Consider the following 19,339-nt stretch of genomic DNA (forward strand, 5'->3'; position numbering starts at 1 on the left):
CTAGGCTCTGTGGTTTAACCCACAGCGCCACCCGTGTCCAATTCCTTTCTTAGACCAAGGTAAAGTTCGTAAACCGGGACACTAGTTCTGGTTTTGTGGAATTCGTAAACCGAATCGTTCTTAAACAGGGCTGCTCTTAAACCGAGGTACCACTGTGGATGTTCCTGCGTCAGGTCCTCATGTCTACCTGGCCACTCTGTGTCTACAAGCTTTTCAGTCCCAAAGTGGAGAGAATGAGCTGGAGTATAAAATAACTCTGAAACACAACATTCCATCACACAGAGTAACAGTGGCTTAAATGGCTTAAGCTGGGTGCCTGTGCATAAGCATGGAGCCCTTTCAGGACTTCAGACACGGACTGATATTTACAGATTTGAAGCTTTTATTTCAGGGTTTTGTTTTGTTTTTGTTCTGCTTTTGCATACTGGTTGACACAGCCTGTGTCTGGACACGTGGCCATGGGCCCGCACATGCACTGCCCAACATTTGTGTAATGTAGGGTACCACAAGAGACACACTCTGCATGTAGCTACTTGCTCCCATGCTCTCCTTTTTGACAAGAGGAGATTGCAGGAATTGCGCATCCATGTGCAACATCTTGCCACATGTTATATTCTGTATGCAGTGAGGGGCAGGCACAGAGGCTTACCACATGTACAGCATTTGCAGTTATGGGTTTGGAGTGTATTAGTGAGGCATACTAATAATTAGGGTCTGGGAAATAGTAAATTATATGCCTAAGCAGCATAAGAAACTAAAAAGTGAGAGCCATTGCTTTATTTTCAGGGGTTAGCCAAAAGTTTACAAATTTGAAAAAATGCATATAAGTAAGAAAATACCTACATACTTAACTTTAAAAGCAACATATTCTCCATTGCAGAAGACGTGTTCTTACTTTCTACGAGAGATGAAAGAAATCCTATGGTTTATGGTGTCTTCACTACCACCAGGTATGCTTTACTTCTGGAGACCAAACCTGTCCACAAACTAAAATGGAGCGTCTATGGCTGGTTTATAATGCAATACTAGGCCTCAGATTGGATTACAGTAAATATTATTTTGCCTTTTTACAACCACCTTAGGAGGTAAGCGCAGGCAGGGAAATTGTGGTTTTCTCAGTGCCCCCCAGTGAGAGCCAGTTGGTGTGGCAGATGAAGCTCTGGGCTCAGATGTGGGAGATCAAGGTTCAAGTCCAAGATCCAGCTATTAGGCTTGGCCAAAGCACGTTCTCTTTGCCTGACAGGTCTCACCGTCATGCTTTGAGGCAAAAATGCACTTTTGAGCTCTTGCGGGGAAGGCAAGATACAAACATAACATATGGCTGACATCCAAGCCCAGCGTTCCATTTAGCATGGAATCCCTTCTGTTCTTCAAGGTTTAAACAAAACTCTGCAAGGGTTACAAGCCAGTATGTCAGGCCTTCAGCAGAGCCCACCAACTATTACCCTCTCATAAACTCGTATAAGATGGATTCCAACTTCAATGGGAACTGTGCTTGGTAGATTATTGCTTCAAACCGCTGATCAGCAACTATTTTTGAGGGACTTTGACAAAAGACTTGGTGCGAAATGGAGGTTTTCCACAGGCATTTCATCCCTGCCCCTCTTTTCTCTTTAGAATTGGCAATAGGGAATGGAAACAGGTAGATTTAGCCCAGGGCCTGCTAGTTCCTGAGCCTTGTTTCAATTTTGTAATTCTAATTATGAAGTCCACTATACATGATAATCTAGAGACAGTCAGTGGATTCTGCACTATAATACTTTTCAGTTAATGATTTGTAGCTTCCTACCCTCTGGGAAGCCTCGCCATGTCAATTTATCTATCAAGGAACCTTATGTTCTTCCTGCCACAAATGTACTGCATGTTGCAGAGGTTTGGGGAGGATGGAAGAAAACTTAGTTTGTTCTTCAAGATTCTGCCTCCCTTTTCAGTAAAAGCAAACAGGAAAGTCTTTCACATGTGTATCTAGATTGTCTTTGAAAGCAGTGGTGATTTTTCGAAACTTTGTAAATATCGTTGAATATATTGAATTTGACCAGTTTGATCTGGTTCATTTCCTATTATATGCAAATGATGGAGCATGTGATTTTCACCCACCAAAAAGTCCCTGATGTACTTATGGGGGGATTTGTTGTTATCATGCAAAAAAGAAGAAGGAATTATTCGCTTTGAAAGTTTGATACGTAAATTGATCTTGAAGTCAGCAGTTGTTTTCAGGTGCTGAGCTGAATAAGCTGCACTCACGACTTGCTTCTGTTTTTGCAGCTCTGTATTCAAGGGTTCTGCTGTTTGTGTGTACAGCATGGCCGATATCCGAGCGGTTTTCAATGGACATTATGCCCACAAGGAGAGTGTGGACCACCGCTGGGTGCAATACGATGGGAGGATTCCATATCCCAGGCCTGGGACGGTAGGTGTCGTGTTTTCCAGTTTGGCTTATTTTATATGCCTGGACAAATAACGTATTATTATTATTATTATTATTATTATTATTATTATTATTATTGTATCATGCCACTCTGGGCGGCTTCCAACAGATATATTTTCCCTCCAGGATGCTTTAAATTCTCCATTCATCCCTTTCCTCATGTTGACAGTTTCTGTTGCTATCTTTTCCCCCTCTTTTTCTTTTGTATATGCCCGCCTTCCGTTTTTCTGAGACAGCTGTTGCCAAACTGCTTATTTCCTGATTGTCTCGCAAACTCTGCTTTTCTAATCTTTGGCTGCGTTTCCGTGAGTCGGCAGAGATTGTCTCTGCGCCATCAGCACCTCATGCCCTGGAATAATGCTTTGCTTTGTCAAACATTAAATTATGAGCGTATGTGTCTTAAATCTTGCGGTTCTGTTTTGTTTTTACTGTCTCTATTTATGATATTTTCTTTAGATGTGGCCATTAAATTTGACCCCTTTTGGTATAAATTGTTTCAGAACATCGTAAGTAAATAGTGGCTGGCTTTTTTAAAGATATGGTAATGAATATGTCAGTAATGGGAAGAAAAGAGTTATGCTTAGTGCAAGGAAAACCTCTAGATATTGAGTTGTTAAAAGCTCTGCATTTGTGTAGAGTTGACAGCTATTTCAAAGGCTCAGGCCGTTCACCGTTACTTTGGACAAAGGCTCATTAAACACATTGTGACTTAGTTCCAAAGCTTACCTTGGAAATGAAAAAAAACAAAAATACATCATTTTGTTCACCCTTGAAAGGGGTGTGTGGATGCCTGTATGTAAAAAGGATCAGTGCTTTGTGCACAAACAAAACAAAACCCAGAGCACTTTCCATCACCGCCTCTCCCCACCAGCCGGCTGCAAGGTCCCTAGACTTCTCTGGGGCAGGAGAAGAGGGAGCCGATGGGAGCAAAGGATTGCCCCACTTCCTTGGTGGAGCATCCCAAGGGAATGCGTGTCCCAGCCTGCCGGATGGGAAGATGGTGTGACTCACACTCCTTTCACCTTGGCAGGAGTGGACATGATTAATGTCACAGGTGTGCTGGGACATTTAGTCCTCCTTTGGGGGAATGTGGAGTCCCTGTCTTGGGTCAGTTCAGGCTTCTCATCAGGCAGGGGAATAAGATGGCAGGCCGCCAAGGTGTCTGACTACTCAGATGCACTCAGTCAGAAGTTCCTGCTTTTATGATGGCCTCCTTTTGATTTATTTATATTTGTGTGTGTGTGTGACATATCTAGTAAGGATGTAGACATTGTCATTTATTTGTTGCATTGGGACGCGGGTGGCGCTGTGGTCTAAACCACAGAGCCTAGGGCTTGCCGATGGGAAGGTCGATAGTTCGAATCCCCATGACGGGTTGAGCTCCCATTGTTTGGTCCCAGCTCCTGCCAACCTAGCAGCTCAAAAGTACATCAAAGTGCAAGTAGATAAATAGGTACCACTCTGGCGGGAAGGTAAACGGCGTTTCCGTGTGCTGCTCTGGTTCGCCAGAAGTGGCTTAGTCATGCTGGCCACATGATCCGGAAGCTGTCTGTGGACAAATGTCGGCTCCCTCAGCCAGTAAGGTGAGATGAGCGCCACAACCCCAGAGTCGTCCGTGACTGGACTTAACGGTCAGGGGTACCTTTACCTTGTTCCATTTCTATTCCACCTTCTTCTCCAAGACGCTCAACATGGTGCACATGGTTCCCCCCTTCATTTAATCCCCACAACAACCCTGTGAGGTAGGTCAGTCTGAGAGGAGGCAGTGCCTGGTCCAAGGCCGCCCACTGAGCTTTATGGCTGGGGGGATATTTGAACCCTCGTCTCCCAAGTCCGAGTCCAACACTCTAACCACTACACACACAGACACCCCAAATCCATTCTAAATTCACTGATTGGGAGACAGTCTCCTGGATGCAAATGTTGCATGGTTAACAGGGGAACTGAATAACTTTCCTTGTCCATCCTAAACATGTTCATGTTGCCCCATAGCTTCTGGACAAAGGATTTTATATGGCTTCAAGCTTTAATTGCTTGAAACAAGCCTCCAGCCTCCAGGCTGGTAAGAGATATAAGAGATATGTAAAAGGTAAAGGACCCCGGATGGTTAAGTCCAGTCAAAGGTGACTATGGGGTTGCGGCCCTCATTTCGCTTTTCAGGCCAAGGGAGCTGGCGTTTATCCGCAGACAGCTTTCCGGGTCAAGTGGCCAGCATGACTAAACCACCTCTGGCGCAATGGAACACCATGGCGGAAACCAGAGCACACAGAAACACTCTTTACCTTCCAATCTCAGCAGCACCTATTTATCTACTTGCACTGGTGTGCTTTCGAACTGTTAGGTTGGCAGGAGCTGGGACAGAGCAACGGGAGCTCACCCCGTTACGGGGATTCAAACTGCTGACCTTCCGACCGGCAAGCCGAAGAGGCTCGGTGGTTTAGACTGCATCGACTGCTATGATGGGTACCTGCTATTCACTGTCCAGGACCCTGATCAGTAATCTAAATTTATCCCTAATACTTGAAGTATTTTTATTTATTTTTAATAAAATAAATAATTGGTAAAGTACAGGAGTGGGCAGGTGGGGAGTTACTACATGAAAGGATAGGTACAGATGTAGCTATTTAAAATGGGAAGTAATCAGGGACAGGATCGTAGAAGGGACCTCAAGGGCCATCTAGTCCAACCCCTGCAATGCAGGACTATTGTGATGAACGTGGGGCTCAAACCCATGACCTTGAGAATAAGAGCCTCATGTTCTACTGACTGAGCTATCCCAGATGTCAATATTGTATCCCATCAAACTTATTATTGTGTGTGCATTCAAGTTTCCTAGGGATGGTATGACGCTGGATTTGTTGACTTGGCTGTGTAAAAACAACAACAACCTCAGCAAAAACCAAAAGCTGCTTTATTGAGAGTGTTGGAACTACCCAGAAAGGAAGAAAGTCCTTCTTTGTTTAAAGTTCCTAAGCATCTGGTAGCATATTAAGCACAACAAACTAATTTGCTGTGAAATACATTTTCTTTCATGTCTCATTGCCAGAGATGAAATTCACTTCCTTGAGGCATTTCTTAGCATTCTTTTACACAGAAGCAGGCATATTTTTAATGTTCTGTTCAGCGGGCTTCGTCTCCCAAGTAAACAATGTCGCAAAGTACATGTGCTGTGGGAGAGCACTCTGAAATTGCAGCTATGACTAAATATGTGGCACTTTGTGTCAGAGAGAAACTCCTGCTAACGTAGCCTGGAAATGGACAGCCAGCATGGTGCCAAATGGAGCAAGCGCACTGCTCAGCGTCTCAGTTGCTCCCTGAGCATCACTTGTCTGCCCTCTGGTACTACTTAAGAGACCACAGCCAATGGAAACGACTGAAAACCTGCCTGTTCTTCGGGGCTGACTTTGAGCTGGCTTTGCTGCTTTCGATGCAAATGCATATTTTCCTCTTTGGAGCTGAGAATTTCTTAAGATTCTTTCAGGCTCCCCAAACAGCTGTTGTGCAAAATAACATGAACTATATGGGCTGGTATGTGGAAGACGACCATTTTCTGTACCGCTGGCTGGGATTGTGTAGGGGGTGGCATGGAGAAGGCAATGTATATTTCTAAGGAGCGTCTCCACCCCCATCGTTCAGCCCAGACACTGAGATCCAGCTTTGAGGGCCTTCTGGCGGTTCCCTCATTGCGAGAAGTGAGGTTACAGGGAACCAGACAGAGGGCCTTCCCGGTAGTGGCGCCCACCCTGTGGAACGCCCTCCCTTCAGATGTGAAGGAAATAAGCAGCTATCTTCTTTTTAAAAGACATCTGAAGGCAGCCCTGTTTAGGGAAATTTTTAATATTTAATGCTGTATTGTTTTTAACACTTGATTGGAAGCCGCCCAGAGTGGCTGGGGAAACTCAGCCAGATGGGCGGGGTATAAATAATAAATTATTATTATTATTCTCTGGAAAAAAAGTATATGTCAATGACAGGAGTCCAGCAATGGGGGGAGGGGGGCAAGCTCATTGGTTTTGGGGAGCCCCTTGTGGCCCCCTCTTCCATGGGAATGTGGATCCCACTGAAAATAAAGCGCCACTGGCAAAGCGTTCCAGTGCACAACATGATGCTCATGTCTTTTTCTCTTCTCTTTGCTTACGTTCGTTCAAGAGTTAGTGAAGCTGATCAAACCAGCCATAAGAATGGTTCATGATCATTGTTTACATCAGTGGACAACAATATTCACATCCAAATTTTAGTCTCGCAAATAACCAAGGGATGCTGTGTTCTGCCTGCATCCAAAAAATAAAATAAAAATGTTTCGTTAATGCAGATCAGGGTGCGAAATTTAGGAGCCACTTCCCTTCCCACCAACTGACTCTCAGTCCCCTCACTCTGGATTTCCAAGTTACAATTACGGATGGAGGAGAAGCCAGTCCAGTTCACATTTAAAGGCAAACCTATCGCAGTCACACTTTCCGAAAGAGCACACAAATCGAAACACAAGCATCCTTCAGGATTCGCCCTTCTCCAAATGGTGTGGTGCCATTCTCAGCCAAGTAGCGTGCACAAAAATGCATATAAAATGTAAAGTGGGCATTAGCATTTATATACAGGTGAAAAGAACATGCAAAAAATCACTCTCTATGTGTACATTACGCAAAAATTGCATACAGATATGTGTAGGGTAGAAGAATCAATCAAAAGACTGGTGAATTTTCTCTGCCCGGCCTATAGTGACTTCTGACTGTAGTCTCTAGCCACCTAGCACCACATGCTTAAGACCCCATGTGCACAGCTTCCTATTCTATGCAAAATGTGCATCGATTCTGTATCAGCCAATTTGCCCATGAGCCCTACAACATGTGGAGGGGAAAACCCTGGAGGTCCAGCCCTGATATGTCCCCCACTCCCTACCTGCCAATATCCATGCCTACACTCCATAAACATGACCATCTGCACAAGGCTTCTGATTCATTTGATTGCAAGTCCTCTGTTTTGAAAGGATAATTTAGCACTGTCTCTGTCTCTCTGACTCACCTTTCTTTTTATACCCTTTGATGTGTCAGAAGGTGAGATAGGGGAGAAAGAGACCTCCCACTTTTCTCCATTCCAGCTGCTTTTGCGGCTGCTATAATTTTTTTAGACCATTTGCACTTCCAGTTCTCCGTAAGTTGTTGGTTTCTCCTTTTTGACTAATTTTGGTGTTGCTCTTGATCCGGTCTCAGTTAATATCTTGTCTGTGTCTCCACTTAGATGTTCCCCTGATCTTCTCAGTGTAATTGGCTTGTCTCAGTTGAGAAAAATGTTTCCCTGTTTGTGTGTTTTTCTTGAACAAGCCTCCTTTTCGCCCAGCCCAAATTCATTCTCTGTTTCTATTTTTCTACAATATGAATCATTGCTGATTACATAGCAGGTTTTCCGAACATTGTAAATCTTGTAGCATTTCATGCTTGCTAGTTATTTAGCAAGTGATGCCAACGGGAGGTCATTTAACAACCTTCTTTTCTTCTCTCCATCCCTGTAATTCTCCAAATTCTCTTTCCTAGTTTTTCTTACTGTCAACAGCCCAAATGCGTTGGAGGGAAAATGATACGGCAAACCGTAGCAGAGGGTGCAGAGCAAACGTCAAACAGAGTTCTAGCTGATTCCACTTGCCACCTGAACTAACAGTTTGGCTCAGCTCAGGATCAGGCATCAGCCAGGAGAGGCCAACCCTCTTTTATGAAAATATTTCTTTTTGTCTGGGGCGGCGGGGGGGGGGGGGAGTTTGGTCCTTGACCAGTTTGCTTCCTGACTGTTTTCCATATGAGTATTACCATCCCTCTTGTGACTAAAAACCAGCAGAGTTAGTGCAAGTTTGATTTTCTTACATTCCTCTGATTCTCTCGGTTGCACCCGCCCTGTTTTTTTGACACAGCAAATATATACATTCAGCAGAATCAAGAACCTTGCCTGGACTGCATCGCTGTAGTAGAAGCTTGCACCAAAAAGCGAGGGTATCTGGGGGAGCACTTCACCTGGGCCTTATTGACAACGCACTATTTTTCTTTGGGCAGGGAAGTTTGGTTTTGGTGAGCATGCAGTCAAACATGGACCTCTCCCCATGAAAATCTGAAGTGCCACAGATAGCTTTTACAGGTTAATGTTATCCCCCTCCAGACACCCCAGATTCACCTGACACTGCAAATGGAACCATGGGCCCTCACCCTTATCTGCATCCCTGATGTTTGCTTCTTCATCATTGGTTCCTCCTCCTCCTCCTCCTCCTCCTCCTCCTCCTCCTCCTCTTCTTCTTCTTCTTCTTCTTCTTCTTCTTCTTCTTCTTCTTCTTCCTCCTCTTTTCTTCTTCTTCAATTTATATACTGCCCATTATCTGTACCTCTCAGGATGGTTCACAACATAAAATTACTGTATTTCTCGCTCTATAGGACGCACCGGACCATAGGACACACCTTGTTTTAGAGGGGGAGAACAAGGAAAATAAAATCTCCGCCTCTCTGCCCAGCGCCTCCTGCCTCTTCGCTGAAGAGGGGAGAATTTTTTCCCCCTTGTTCTCCCCCTCTAAAACAAGGTGCCATTCAAGGTGCGTTCAGTCGCCTTCAGGCGGTTACCTTGGAAACCTGGAGAGCGAGAGGGGTCGGTGCGCACCAACCCCTCTCCCTCTCCAGGCTTCAGGTTCCTTTCGACCTGCTCTTTGGGGTTGGCGGGGGGAAGCCCCCGCCAGCCCCAAAGAGCAGGTCAGGGAGCAGCGGAAAGGCGGGGATGCCTGGGGCTATGGCTTCTTTAGCCCTGCGCACCCTCTCCCGGCTGGTGAGGTGGCGCGCGGCTAAAGAGGCTGCTGCCATAGCCGCGCACCACCTCTCCAGCCAGTATAATAAAAAACCCCACAAAATACATAATAAAAAGATGTATTCCTCTACTTGTGTAGCTTCCCTGAGCAACTTAGAAGCCAACAGCAACAACAACAACAAGACATTCAAGTTCCCACTGAAATTTTACCTAGAATGAACAAGTAAATTTGGTGTCTCTTTTCCTTAGCAAATGAATTTATGGGTAATTTCAAGGAAAGACATTGAGATAAGAGATGGGTTTAAGTGTAGTGATCAGTGGAGAAGCTTCTCTCTGTCAGTTTTCAGTCTTATAGAGATTGATTTTCTCCTGCAAAACCCTTTCAGGGTTCCTTAAATGACAACAATTGTTGTTCACGTTGCCACAGATTCTGGGGATGATTGGTTGTGTGTCTGTAGACACACAAGGCAAATGCTTTGCTGGAGCTATGCAGTTCTGGTCAATGCTTGGATGCTGAGGAATCTAGGCTTGGAAGAAGCCTGCCTTGGAAAAGTGGTGGGAAATAAATGTAATACAGGAAACAGAAATCTGTCTGGTACAGTCATTTTAAAGAACATTTTTATGCACTGCTGCCTTCTGACTCTTGCCTCAAAATTTTATTGAACCACATGGTAAATAATGGTCAAACTTTAGGACCTTCACATGGAGTTGCCATCCCATGGTGATGACTTTGGACCATCTCCATGTGAGGACTATAACAACTGAGTGGACTTTTCCCTTAGATACCTGCATAAGTCTTCACCTGACTTGTAATATCTGGACTATATACTGTTCCTTGAAACTTCCATATCTGTTGATTCCTGCTTTGCCAGGATTCACTTTCAGCTTGTAACTAATAGCATTTGCGCCTTTATGAAAAATCTGTGCCTGTATGAAAAACAAAAAAGAATTTGAGAAGAAGCATCTGTGAAGGTCACATTTTGAGAGCTTGCACATCTTTTCTAGGTTCGAATCACAGAAAAGTTTCATTCTCTGTCAAGACAAAATGGTTTCAGGTGGAAGCTCCTCCAGTTCAATCTATGAGCAAGTCGAAACTCAAACTAGCTTAAGATCGTCAAGGGACATGTTTCAAATGTCCAGCTGGTGATCTCTGGTGGTTGGAAATGGCTTGTATTCAGAGCACATCTGGTTTTATGCCAATGCATAATTAGAGGTTGATTCAAAGCAATTAGTGGCGACAAACCCACATCCCTAATGTCTTTTCAGCAGTGGTGAAACTGTGGGTGGAGTTTGGAATGCCAAGATGGTAAAATATTTGCCTGTGGTGTGGGATACCACAATAGCACCAGGTGTGACCTCGGAGACTTCCATCAAGGCAACAACTCCTGATGCCCAGCCAGCCACGTTTTGTCATTACACACACACACAAACAAACACACATGTTTTAAAAAAGCATTTCAATATTGTGAATATTACAGTGCCAGATCACCTACATCCCAGCATTCTGAAGAGAAGTATCAGCTGATGTGGCTTCAGCTGCAATCATCTCAACTTCCCATTATCTCAACTTCCCAGAATGCCTCTCTGCAGCCTCTGCTCTTTCTAGTGACAGACAGCCTGCTGTTTGTTGCCACAGCGCAGCTGCTGCTGCCCTCTCTCAAGCATCATGCCAGCCCTGATCCAACCAAATGGATGGACAGTAGTTTATGGACAGGTGAGAGAAAATACTTCCTCACAAACCCATAGTTAAGGATTCTAGTCATGCAGCTCAATGTGGTGCCTTCCATGGTCCTACATTTCAGTGTATCTGAAGAAGTGTGCATGCACATGAAAGCTTCTACCCAGAACCAACTTAGTTGGTCTCTAAGGTTGTTGTTGTTGTTTAGTCGTGTCCGACTCTTTGTGACCCCGTGGACCAGAGCACGCCAGGCACTCCTGTCTTCCACTGCATCCTGCAGTTTGGTCAAACTCATGTTTGTAGCTTCGAGAACACTGTCCAACCATCTTGTCCTCTGTCGTCCTCGTCTCCTTGTGCCCTCCATCTTTCACAACATCAGGGTCTTTTCCAGGGAGTCTTCTCTTCTCATGAGGTGGCCAAAGTATTGGAGCCTCAGCTTCACGATCTGTCTTTCCCGCGAGCACTCAGGGCTCATTTCCTTAAGAATGGAGAGGTTTGATCTTCTTGCAGTCCATGGGACTCTCAAGAGTCTCCTCCAGCACCAGAATTCAAAAGCATCAATTCTTCAGCGATCAGCCTTCTTTATGGTCCAGCTCTCACTTCCATACATCACTACTGGGAAAACCATAGCTTTAACTATACGGACCTTTGTTGGCAAGGTGATGTCTCTGCTTTTTAAGATGCTCTAAGGTGCTACTGGATAATTTTTAAATGAGAGAGAGAGAGAGAGAGAGAGAGAGAGAGAGAGAGAGAGAGAGACTGCATCAGATCAACACAGCTACCTACCTGAATCTAGAACCATAGTTAAGAAGTTTGCTCTCCCAAGAGAATGTGGCTTGTAAAGGGGTTATACGTTTTTTTGGAAGATACGTCTGTCTGTGCGTATGCACTAAAATGAAACTTCCAGCTTCAGAGACCTTATTTCTCTGAATATCTGCTGCTGGGAAGCAGACAGGAAGGGAGGGGATTTGCTTTCACATCCTGCTTGAGGACTTTGAGGTGGCATCTGACTGGCCTCTGTTGGAAGCGAAATACTGGACTAGATGTAGCTTGGGTTTATCAGCAGGGCTCTTCTTGTGTTCCTCTGCCCCTTCTCCTTCCTGTGGTTCATCATAGTTGATGTTCATAGTACTAGGCAAGCTTCCCTGTTCTCCTCTGAGGTCAACATTTGGCATTTTGGATGCACACTAAAGGCCATCAGGGACTGGGAGGAGACTCCCGCACTTGCCCCTGAAATTTGGCAGGACATGAACTCAGAGTCTGCTGAAAGGCAGCCTTGTTCACTTGCGTTCTGGCCACCTACTTCTGCACCACCCAAAGGCATCAGAAAGGGTCATTCAGTCACTCTGGGTGGACAGAATTGGTTTCAACAGCTGGTACTTAGAGACTGGAAAGTCAGCAGTTCCTTGGGTGGAGAAGAAAGATACTCCACATTTCATTCCTTTGCTCTGGATAAACTGTGTGACTGTCAAGAGATGGCTGTTGAAAGGAACAGCCTTGCCAACTATAACAGCACAATTGTTCCCAGCAGTTACATTTTCCTGATCCTGGTCCAAAGACCTCTCCTACAGTCCGTATTTACCAGCGGCAGCCTCTATTTTCTGGTATCTGCTTTGGAGAAATGTTGAGGGGGTCCACACATGCATGCGGCAGGTCTTCAAGTTTCATCTCTGTCTCACAAGTCTCCAGAAGTTAAATGTGTAGTTCAAGAAGTGGTTGCCCCTAATCCCTGGCAATACTGCCTGGGGCTGCTGGCAGTGGGATCCCAGCAACATCTAAAGGGGTGCAGGTTGCCCAACCCAAGACACACAATGCCAGTAAACTTTTTCCCTTCCATACTTTCACCCAGTTGCCCCTACAGGTAATGAATGTTGCTGAAGATGCTGAGTTTGCATCCATTTTGTTATATGTGCTACCAGACAACGTGTCTCTGAATACCTGTTTCTTGGAATCCCTAGTGGTTTGGGTCTGGCTAGCTCGAGTCCTGCTTGCCAGCTTCCCAATGGGTCTTCTGGTTGGCCACTATGAGAACAGGGTGATGAATGAGACAGGCCATTGGCCCTTCTTACTGTAGGGATGTGGATAGATGCTAGGAAAGGACATCTTTATTAGATATTATCCTTCCTTCCTCATGTCTGCAAGTTCAGCAGAGTGCATCCCTTTTTCATTCAAGTAACCCAGGATAGTTTCAGGTAGACTGGAGTCTCCTGGTATTCCCCCCCCCCCCAAAGACAATAATCACACAAACAGTCCTGTAAAGGGTAAAAATAGCATTTACTCACCCAGAAAACTTGTTGAAGAGTAACAGATACAGTAGCTTTGTTCAGGCAGACTTAAAATGGTAATTCAGTTATAAAGACATACTTAAGACTAGCTTAAAATGGTGTCTGAGCATTGGAGCTCAGACATGCAGATGTCCTTCACATTTCTGTCTTGGTGATGAGATGAAGAGGAAGAGAAGAAAGAGAGAGGATGTGCCCAAGCAGGTAAGAGAATATCTATAGTTATGCCCTTCATCTGTCAGGGCACAGTGGGAGTGTCTCTCACTGAAAAACTCTGGGAGCTTCAGTTCTCATCATGTGCCTTTTTAGCAAAGCATCAGTTGTTGGTTTGACTGCATTGCAAATATCCCACACTTATGTTCATAGAATAATAGAATTTAGAGTGGGAAGGGGCCCCCGTGGGTCATCTAGTCCAACCCCCTGCAATGCAGAAATCTCAATTATATCAATATTACAATTATATCCATTGTAATATTAATTACTGTATTAAATGTTCTAAAGGTTTTTTGTTTTGATTTACTTTAATGATACTGAAGAGTTTTCGGGCAGCAATGTGCAATGGCGGGGAGGGACATTTCAGGTAGTGAGTTTTGTTTCGGGGTTAAAAAGGTAAAGGGACCCCTGACCATTAGGTCCAGTCGTGGCCGACTCTGGGGTTGCGGCGCTCATCTCGCTTTATTGGCCGAGGGAGCCAGCGTACAGCATGACTAAGCCACTTCTGGCAAACCAGAGCAGCGCACAGAAACGCCGTTTACCTTCCCGCCGGAGCGGTACCTATTTATCTACTTGCACTTTGACGGGCTTTCGAACTGCTAGGTTGGCAGGAGCAGGGACTGAGCAACGGGAGCTCACCCCGTCGCGGGGATTCAAACCGCCAACCTTCTGATCGGCAAGTCCTAGGCTCTGTGGTTTAACCTACAGCGCCACCCATGTCCCTTGTTTTGGGGTTAGTTAAGTGTTAAAAATATTCAAATCTGTCCCATTTTCGCTTCTCTGAATAGAGAAGGGAGAAGCATGAGTCTGTTTACAGACGATTCTATTTTGACTTAATAGCCCCACTTTTCATACTTGAGTGTGTTTACATTGCAGGGTCAATTCCAAAACTTTACCAAGTTCAAAGGGAGGGGAACAGCCATGCTGTTTCGCTAGTAACCTCAGCTGAATGAATAAGCTAGTACTCTGGAAAATAAAAATAAAATGGTCTTTCTCCATGGAAATCGCCATGAAACAAAAATATGATCAGGGTGGGCTATGGGTGGAACCCATGTGTAATTATGCTTTCAACTAGGAAGTTCAAAACCAGTTTGTAGTGGTGTGCGCTATACTCATCAGTCTGTATTTTTGTCGATTGTGCTGACGGTCTCTTTGGAGGCATTGCCTAAGCCAGTGATGGCCAAACTCAGCCCTCCAGCTGTTTTGGGACTACATTTCCCATCATCCCTGACCACTGGTCCTGTTAGCTAGGGACGATGGGAGTTGTAGTCCCAAAACAGCTGGCAGTCCGAGTTTGGGGATGCCTGCCCTATAAGATAACTGAACGTTGGGTTTCAGCTTGGGAGTATCACACGTCAGTTCTAAAACTAATTTGAAAATCCATTTCATTTCTGCAAGTGAGGCTTATTTTGAAGTATAGCTGTATACTTGTATATCTGAAGGAGCATCTCCACCCACATCATTCAGCCTGGACACTGAGGTCCAGTTCCAAGGACCTTCTGGTGGTTCCCTCACTGTAATAAGTGAATTTACAGGGAACCAGGCAGAGGGCCTTCTTGGTAGTGGCACCCACCCTGTGGAACGCCCTCCCTTCAGAAGTCAGAGAGATAAAGAACTACACAACTTTTAGAAGACATCTGAAGGCAGCCCTGTATTGGGAAGCTTTTAATGTTTTATTATGTTTTTATATGTGTTGGAAGCTGCCCAGTGTGGCTGGTTTGGGTTCAAATCCTGGCTCTCCAATGACCTTTCATTATGGACTACTTTGGATGTTTTTCCTGTTGGAGAAAGGTTGTGCCCTATGGGTCACCGAAAGTGCGCCTTCTTACCCTACATATTGGGCAGGACTCTCAATGTATGGGTGTAACATGTATATAAGCTTATATATTAAAAAGCTCAACCCATGTAGACCGAAAGCGCAAATAGATTCGGTTGTGCAATTTGGACTGTTGTGAATTTCAATTGATGCCCATCTGCTCTGTGCAAACTTTTCACCCATAGCTGGACATCTCACATGTGGGGGAAATGTGCCCAGTGGGCAGAGGGAGAAGTCACATGCTTGTGCCCATCCCAAATAACTGATGAGAACATTGTCCAAGCCAGCCCAGGCTCCTAGTTCATCTTAGTTGCATGGCAAGACCCTCAAGCCAACCCCCCATTAGGATAAATAAATTCACACGGACATGGATATTTTGTTCAAGGTTTTTGGGCAAAAATTTGGCCACAACTTTATTGATTACAGGAATGAGAGTGGTATTGGCTTAGGCATTGGCAAGACTATATCAGACTCCTGCCCCCTTTGCAGGAAGTCTGTAAGGGTAAACCACCCAAAGGGAAACTGCTTCGGGGAAACCTGTCTGCGTCTCCCCTGGTATTCCCAGAGGCCTGGCATGGCCCTCACCCTTCAAGCGGACTTCGGACAGGAATCAGGCTCTGGCTTCCTTTAACGAAATACCCTTGAAAATGGAGGGGCAGGCGATGGCCGGCCTCCCCTCCCCCATTCACCATAAGCCAATGCCTAACCGCCTAACCTTACAAAGTTGTGACGATTGCTAAGAGGTAGGCAAAAACCAAGTGGCCCGTGCCAATTTGCCAAATGGAAAAAATTCCTACCCGACCCCTGACTCAAGCTGGGCAACCAACCAAAGTCCAAAGCAAGGCCAAAGGATCTAAATGAAAGGGAGGGTGGGCGGGTGTTTGGCAGCGTGAAGCAGGAGCCTGGCACACGTCATGCGGCTGCTTTTATACTTTCCCCCACTATCACCCTTTGACATGATTGGGCAATAGCCCTGGGTGATTGCGATGCCACCCCGGCGTGAGGGCGACAGCTCCACCCACGCCGGGGGGGGGGAACCAGTTTGAGAGCCTGCCCGCAACCAGGACCATCTATTAAGATGATCCCATTTCTCCCCCAATGAAATGGATAGTTGTTGGATTTCAAAGATGAGGTGACTGTAAATGTTATCTGACAGATACTAGCTGCCGCTGATGAAATTTATTCCATTTCCCGATCCTATCAGAGATCGTTTTCTGACCCATCAAGCACTGAATCCCTGCTTGTACTTAGAGAAGTGGCATTCTGCCATCGAATTACCTAAGTGCCTCCAGGCAACTCTCGCTGTCATCTGGGTATTAAAAACGGACACAAATAACTGGGAAGATTCGGTCCAGTTCCTGGCTTCGTATCCAGCATGCATAATGCTCTCTGAGCAGCGCCAGATCTTAAGTGCTGAAGTTCGTCCAAAGCCCTAACAAAATTTAAGTTGGAGCAATCTGCCAAATGGCATATTTGGTATTGGAAGAATGTGCTGAGAGACAATTACCTCTTTCTCTCTCTGTTTAAAAGGTCTGTGTCACAAAGCGAGCCTGCAAACTTAAAAGAAGCATCTTAAACACATTATAAAATGGTCTGTTTGCTAGATAGGACCAGCTCCTCTTTCACAGATTATGTTGTAGCTCCACCTGGCAGGAAATTTGGGAATTATCTTGTTAGTATGAAAAGATTACAGCTCAGATTCTGGAAACACGCAGCTCCACTGAGACCACAGATAAATAGTTTCAGCATTATGGCCCATCGTTTTGCTGTAGTGATTATTTAAAGAGATAGTGCTCATCAGCCGATGGAGGAGAAGCTCTGGTTGTGGTGTGCATATTGTGGGGTGTTGGAGAGCTCTCTCCTCCGTTCCCCAAAGCTGCATAGCAAAACACTCAGCTAATTTCATGCCGTAAATCAAGCCCTCCTTTCGTGGTATCATGTCAGCCCAAGCATTCTATAGCATAAAATGTACTTATATTCAGGGGAACCCTGCAATTTCCCTTTCTTATTATTTATTGCTTATTCGCTTTCTTTGTGGTATGAGGTAATGCCCTGCTACTACACTTTTGCATTGTGAACAATATTAAAAATAAAAATATATTTACTCAGGAAACCCCAGACATAATCCCTGCTGCCCCTTTATCCCACTAGCACATGGGGCATGAGACAGTCTTTCAACCTTACTTGAACATCTTTGAAATGGGACCATGAACATAGGTGACATCATCCAGTTTTAATTTATTTTTCTGGAGCGCAAGTGACTGTTGACAAGCCCTCTACTCAATATGGGCTTCTTGTGTTGCAGGACTGTAAGTGCTTTATCTGGCAATCCTAGAATGCATTGCTCACTCCCCTTGATAGTCTCTGTATAAAATCACATAAGAACGCAAAAAGAGCATCTGGTGGATCAGGCCCACAAGCCATCTAGTCTAGCATCCATCCTGTTCTCACAGTGGCCAACCTCTAGATTTTAATTTTATTTTTAATCTAAACGGAAACGTTGAATGCCCCCTGTTATGTACTGAAGTTCTCACCCTGGGCCAGCAGGGGGATACTGTAGATAGTTATGCAAATGAAGTGACGTTCAGTGATTGGATAGTTTTAGAAAGTTGCTACAGTAACGTAGTACTGGAGCTCTATATAAGCAGGCTGACTGAGCCTCTGAATAAACAAGAGCTGTTTGAAGAATCACTGTGTCATCTGATATGTTCACCCACAACTTAACACCCCCCCCCTGCACATATATAACACCATTTAAAAGTGAGTAGATAGTCCACCTTTGCAGGTATAACCAGTGCTAGTTATTGATAAGATAAACCTGTGTAATGCCTGCAAAAAATAGCAATCTTCTTGGTAACAGAGACCAGGAAGCGTCGTGGAAAAGTAGCTCATAGCCACTGCCCTTCCCTCCAATGCCTTTTCCAATTTTCATGTGTTCGACTGTAAATTTGATTATAGCTGTGTTGCACTCGTTTTCTCTCTGCTTTTTAATATAATTTGCTACAGTGCTACATTTTTATTATGAGGATGGTCTGTGGCCAAAAGAAATATAAGTAAATTAATTCATCATTTTTTTCACATGCTGGCTACAGCCCCCCCATCGCCCACTTTAGTATTATATTTTATTGTACATATTGTCACAATTTCTGCTAGACTTCTTCTACTGTAAACCAATTTTATGTCACTCGGGAGCCTGGATAACAAACAAGACTTATTGCAATGTGTCTGCATATGTTTTAATATTGTTTTAATATGTTGCTCTTTTGTTGCTGCAAAGGCAACTGTCTTCTGGCACCTTAAAGACTAACAGATTTATTGCCGCAGAAGCTTTCGCAGACTGGTTTCCACTTCCTCAGAACATTACTACTTTTCCTGAGTAGCCTCAAGGGGGCAGTGTCTATTAACTATTGGGGGGGAGATACAGTTCGTAAATATGTTGAACATCTGTCTTGACCAAATGCAACCTATATACCTTCAGATTTGAGCAATCCCCGCTGAACTCAGTGGGACTTAAGTCTAAATAGATAGTCATGGATTGCATTTTCATAGGTTGTGTTTTAACACTTCAAGTCCTAAAAATTTCTGCCTTCAGTACCAAAGTAACATTCTTGAAATGCTGGCAGAACTTAGTGGATCGTTCACATTGTTCCAACTCTCTGTCTTTTTTTCCTAATCCTTTCTTTTATACTCTGTCCATCTTTTTTCTGCTTTTCCTCCTCTCCCTGCTTGCCTAAAGGTGATTTTTTTTACACACAATGGGCAACCAGGTAAGCAGAAATTTCAAAGTCTACAGGCAGGCAAAGAAGAAGAACCTCACAACTTTTCTCTTGTGTCTCCATTGTGCAGTGCCCCAGCAAAACATACGACCCATCCATCAAGTCCACCAGAGATTTTCCTGACGATGTCATTAGCTTCATAAAGCGCCATCCGGTGATGTACAAATCAGTCTACCCAGTAACCGGAGCACCGGTGTTTTCCCAAATCAATGTGGACTACAGACTGACGCAGATTGTGGTGGATCGTGTCATGGCTGAAGATGGCCAGTATGATGTCATGTTCTTAGGGACAGGTAAGATGCACACAGTTGGCTCCTTTGTTTCCCATAGAGACTTCCATCTTCCTGCAAAATGCCCTTTGCATGTATTCCACAC

The 19,339-nt window shown here is 44.7% G+C and overlaps 1 protein-coding gene across 1 annotated transcript in view; it reads left to right on the forward strand.

Moving 5' to 3' along the window:
• The window catches only part of SEMA3D (semaphorin 3D), a 177,044-nt gene that overhangs the window by 121,973 nt on the left and 35,732 nt on the right, over positions 1-19,339 (forward strand). The window contains exons 10-12 of the mRNA XM_081005477.1: positions 881-950; positions 2,266-2,410; positions 19,035-19,257. Of these exons, the coding sequence (XP_080861603.1) occupies positions 881-950; positions 2,266-2,410; positions 19,035-19,257 (438 nt within the window). The remainder of the gene's footprint in view (positions 1-880; positions 951-2,265; positions 2,411-19,034; positions 19,258-19,339) is intronic.

Source organism: Podarcis pityusensis (genome assembly GCF_964106645.2).
Source record: "Podarcis pityusensis genome assembly, chromosome: 5".
Lineage (NCBI taxonomy): Eukaryota > Metazoa > Chordata > Lepidosauria > Squamata > Lacertidae > Podarcis > Podarcis pityusensis.